Genomic DNA, 3273 nt, shown 5'->3' with positions numbered 1-3273 from the left:
GGGGGTGAGGCGTTCCCCGCCGCCGTGGGGCTGCCGCGCAGCCCGAGTGCTCCCGCTGGCCCTGCCTCCCCCGCGCTGCTGGCGGGGCCGGAGGCGGTGCTTGCTCCGCAGGGCAGGCGGAAGGAAAGGGCCGGCCGCAGCCTCAGGCGAGCCGGGGCGCTGCCAGGCCGAGCTGCGGGCGATTAGCGCTGCAGCTGAGGCCGAGGTCCGGCGGACCCGCTGTGAGCCCGGGGCTGAGCGCCGGGTTTGCTTCGCCGCTGCCGGGCCCTGAGTGAGCGGCCGGGCCGCGGTGCCGGGCAGCCGGGCGGCGGTGCGGAGCCGCTCCTGGGGCCACCCCGCGCCGCGCAGCCAATGGTGGTCGGCGGGGCGGGCTGCGCGGCGCTGAGCAGCGTTGTGCAACGCGCCGGGCTTTGAAGGCAACCATCACCCCGCGGAGGCTGGGCTCATTCGGCGTCTGTCGCGACAAGGCGTTCGGCGGGGAGCTGGGGCCGCTGGCGGCCCCATGAAGAGCCGGTGGGGCCGCCCCCGCTAGGACCGGCGCGCAGCGGTGCCTCCGGCGGGGCACGATGACCCACATGCTGTATGCAGCGGCCCGGCGGGTGCAATGGAGCAGGGCGAGCACCGCCAAGAGGGCTGCGTGCCTGCTGGCTGCGGCGTACGGACTGAGAATCCTCTACCCCATCGTCCGCAGGCGCCTGAGGCGGGAGGGCGGCTCGCAGGGGGCCGACCGGGCTGGAGGGGACCGGGGGCTACCGCGCGACGCCGGCAGCCCGGGCAAAGCCTCCCCGACCGTGGACGCGGAATTCTTCAAACGGCTGCTGGAACTTCGCAAGCTGTTCTTCCCAAAGCTGGTGAGCGGCGAGTTGGGCTTGCTCTGCCTCCACTCGGTCGCCCTGGTTTCCAGGACCTTCCTCTCCATCTATGTGGCCGCCCTCGATGGGAAGATTGTGAAAAGCATCGTGGAAAAACAGCCCAGGAGCTTTGTCTTCAAATTAATCAAATGGCTGATGATTGCGATCCCGGCCACTTTCGTGAACAGCACCATACGGTACCTGGAGTGCAAGTTGGCCCTCGCGTTCCGCACGCGCTTGGTGGATCACGCCTATGAGACCTACTTTGCCAACCAGACGTACTACAGAGTGATCAGCATGGACGGGCGGCTGGCCAACCCTGACCAGTCCCTCACCGAGGACATCATGATGTTCTCACAGTCCGTGGCACATCTCTACTCCAACCTCACCAAGCCCATCCTGGATGTTGTGCTCACCTCCTACACCCTCATCCGCACAGCGAAGTCCCGGGGGGCGAACCCCATTGGGCCCATGCTCCTGGCCGGGCTCGTCGTCTACGCTACAGCCCGTGTGCTCAAAGCCTGCTCGCCCAAGTTTGGCAAGCTGGTGGCTGAGGAGGCGCACAAGAAGGGCTATCTGCGCTTCATGCATTCACGCATCATTGCCAATGTGGAAGAGATCGCCTTTTACCGGGGGCACAAGGTAAGGGGGAGAGAAATTGGAGGGTGTTGGTGTTGCTTCTGCAGTGCCAGAGATGGCCTGTGTTCCTCCTGCTGGCCTCCCTGAGCACTCTGGGTCCCTCTGACATTTAAACCTGTTTACAGCCAGCACTTCCCGTTTCCTAGGAAAATGCCGTCTCACAGGCGGTATCTGGGGGGAGTGCACCGTGGTTCCCTTGTGTTCTGACAGTGTTCCTGTTTTGCAGCTGGATCCTATGCTTTTCTAGACAGCTAATCTCCATTCTTATTTTTCCCCCACCCCGTCCATTCTGCTTAACTTTTCCAGGCCTTTTTTTTTTTTTCCACTTATGTTTATGGGCTACCAGATTTGGTGCTGCAGAAATAGCAACCAGGGCACACACCAGAAAGTCTAGGGGAAAATTCTGTGACAGTACAGGGAGCACTACAACCTTTGACACTGTTATACATAGCTAAGCAAAGATGTAGTCATCAGAGTCTTAAAATAGCTTAAGTAGAATACTTCAGCAGTCACAGTTACATAAAACTAATGACTTGTTTTAAAGCCATTTTTTTATGGAACTCTTCATATGTTTATTAGAAGTGAATTTTGGCTGCAACACCTTTCAAACATGATTTGGAAAGAAAGTTGTTTCATGCAAGGTAAAAACGAAAGCTGGAAACCAGCCTGAAGTATTACTCTTTCAGTCCAAGAAATGATTATATAATGTAAATGGCTTTATTTTGGTAGAAGCAATCATTCTCAAGAGCTGCCTATAGCAATGTTTTAAGTGCATCTAAACGGAGTATTTTTTTCAGTTCCCACATACACTGATTTGAACTGAATGCATTATATCATATTGACTTGCAACTGTGTTTGACTTGTTGAACCACTTGGGATAGGTCTCTCTTCCTCCAGACTGCTTGCAAAAACAAGCAGCATTGCATTTGGGGTATCAGCTCTGCAGCTTTAAATCATTGGAGATAATTGATCCCCAAACACTTTCCAATATGAGGAGTTTCAGTTGCTGTGAAACTCAGCAGCTGCAGCTTTATTAAAGGGATATGGAATGAATCTTACTTTGGTTGTTAGAATCAGCTGTTTTTACTGCCTTGTTTGTTGTCCTTGTATATATCAGAGATCTTAAAAAAGCTGAAAATTTGCCAATGTGCTATCAAGGGACGATGGCCTAAATAAGAACCAGGTCCACTGGCTTCTATAAAGCTGTGCACTTTCTCTGTGAGGCTGCGGCACTGTGAAAGTGAAGTACCACGCAGCAGATGTGACTCAGAAGTCACAGCTCTGGGTACCCGATTACTTCGTACTCATATGTGAATGTATCTTCTATGACATATGCATCTTTGTTATGTTTTACACATGTTTTGTTTTTTAACTGTAGGTAGAAATGAAACAACTGCAAAAAAGCTACAAGTCTTTGGCAGATCAGATGAATCTCATTTTGTCCAAACGTTTGTGGTACATCATGATAGAACAGTTCCTGATGAAGTATGTCTGGAGTAGCTGTGGGATGATTATGGTCGCTGTGCCTGTCATCACTGCAACGGGGTTTGCAGATGGCGGTAATAACATTTTTTACTTAATTCTTTAATGTTTCTTTAATGTTACATCCTCAAAAGACTGTACTTGCCCTGAATGCCATTCGCAGTTGTATATTATTAGCAGGCTTTATTACAACCTCTGTGTTTTGTATGTAACTTTCAAGCATAGTGAGGCAGCTGCGGAAAGAGCAACACAAAAGATCCAACTTTGAATATAAGCCTGATAAACAGCATGAATTCAGGAA

At 52.8% G+C, this 3273-nt stretch overlaps 1 protein-coding gene across 1 annotated transcript in view; it reads left to right on the top strand.

The window, feature by feature from the left end:
* Window positions 1-50: 50 nt before the first annotated feature.
* The window catches only part of ABCD2 (ATP binding cassette subfamily D member 2), a 46506-nt gene continuing 43283 nt past the window's right edge, over window positions 51-3273 (top strand). The window contains exons 1-2 of the mRNA XM_065837178.2: window positions 51-1493; window positions 2869-3049. Of these exons, the coding sequence (XP_065693250.1) occupies window positions 567-1493; window positions 2869-3049 (1108 nt within the window). The 5' untranslated portion in view covers window positions 51-566. The remainder of the gene's footprint in view (window positions 1494-2868; window positions 3050-3273) is intronic.

Source organism: Patagioenas fasciata, chromosome 1 (assembly GCF_037038585.1).
Source record: "Patagioenas fasciata isolate bPatFas1 chromosome 1, bPatFas1.hap1, whole genome shotgun sequence".
NCBI classification, from domain to species: Eukaryota; Metazoa; Chordata; class Aves; order Columbiformes; family Columbidae; genus Patagioenas; species Patagioenas fasciata.
This window is presented reverse-complemented; position numbering and strand designations above follow the sequence as displayed.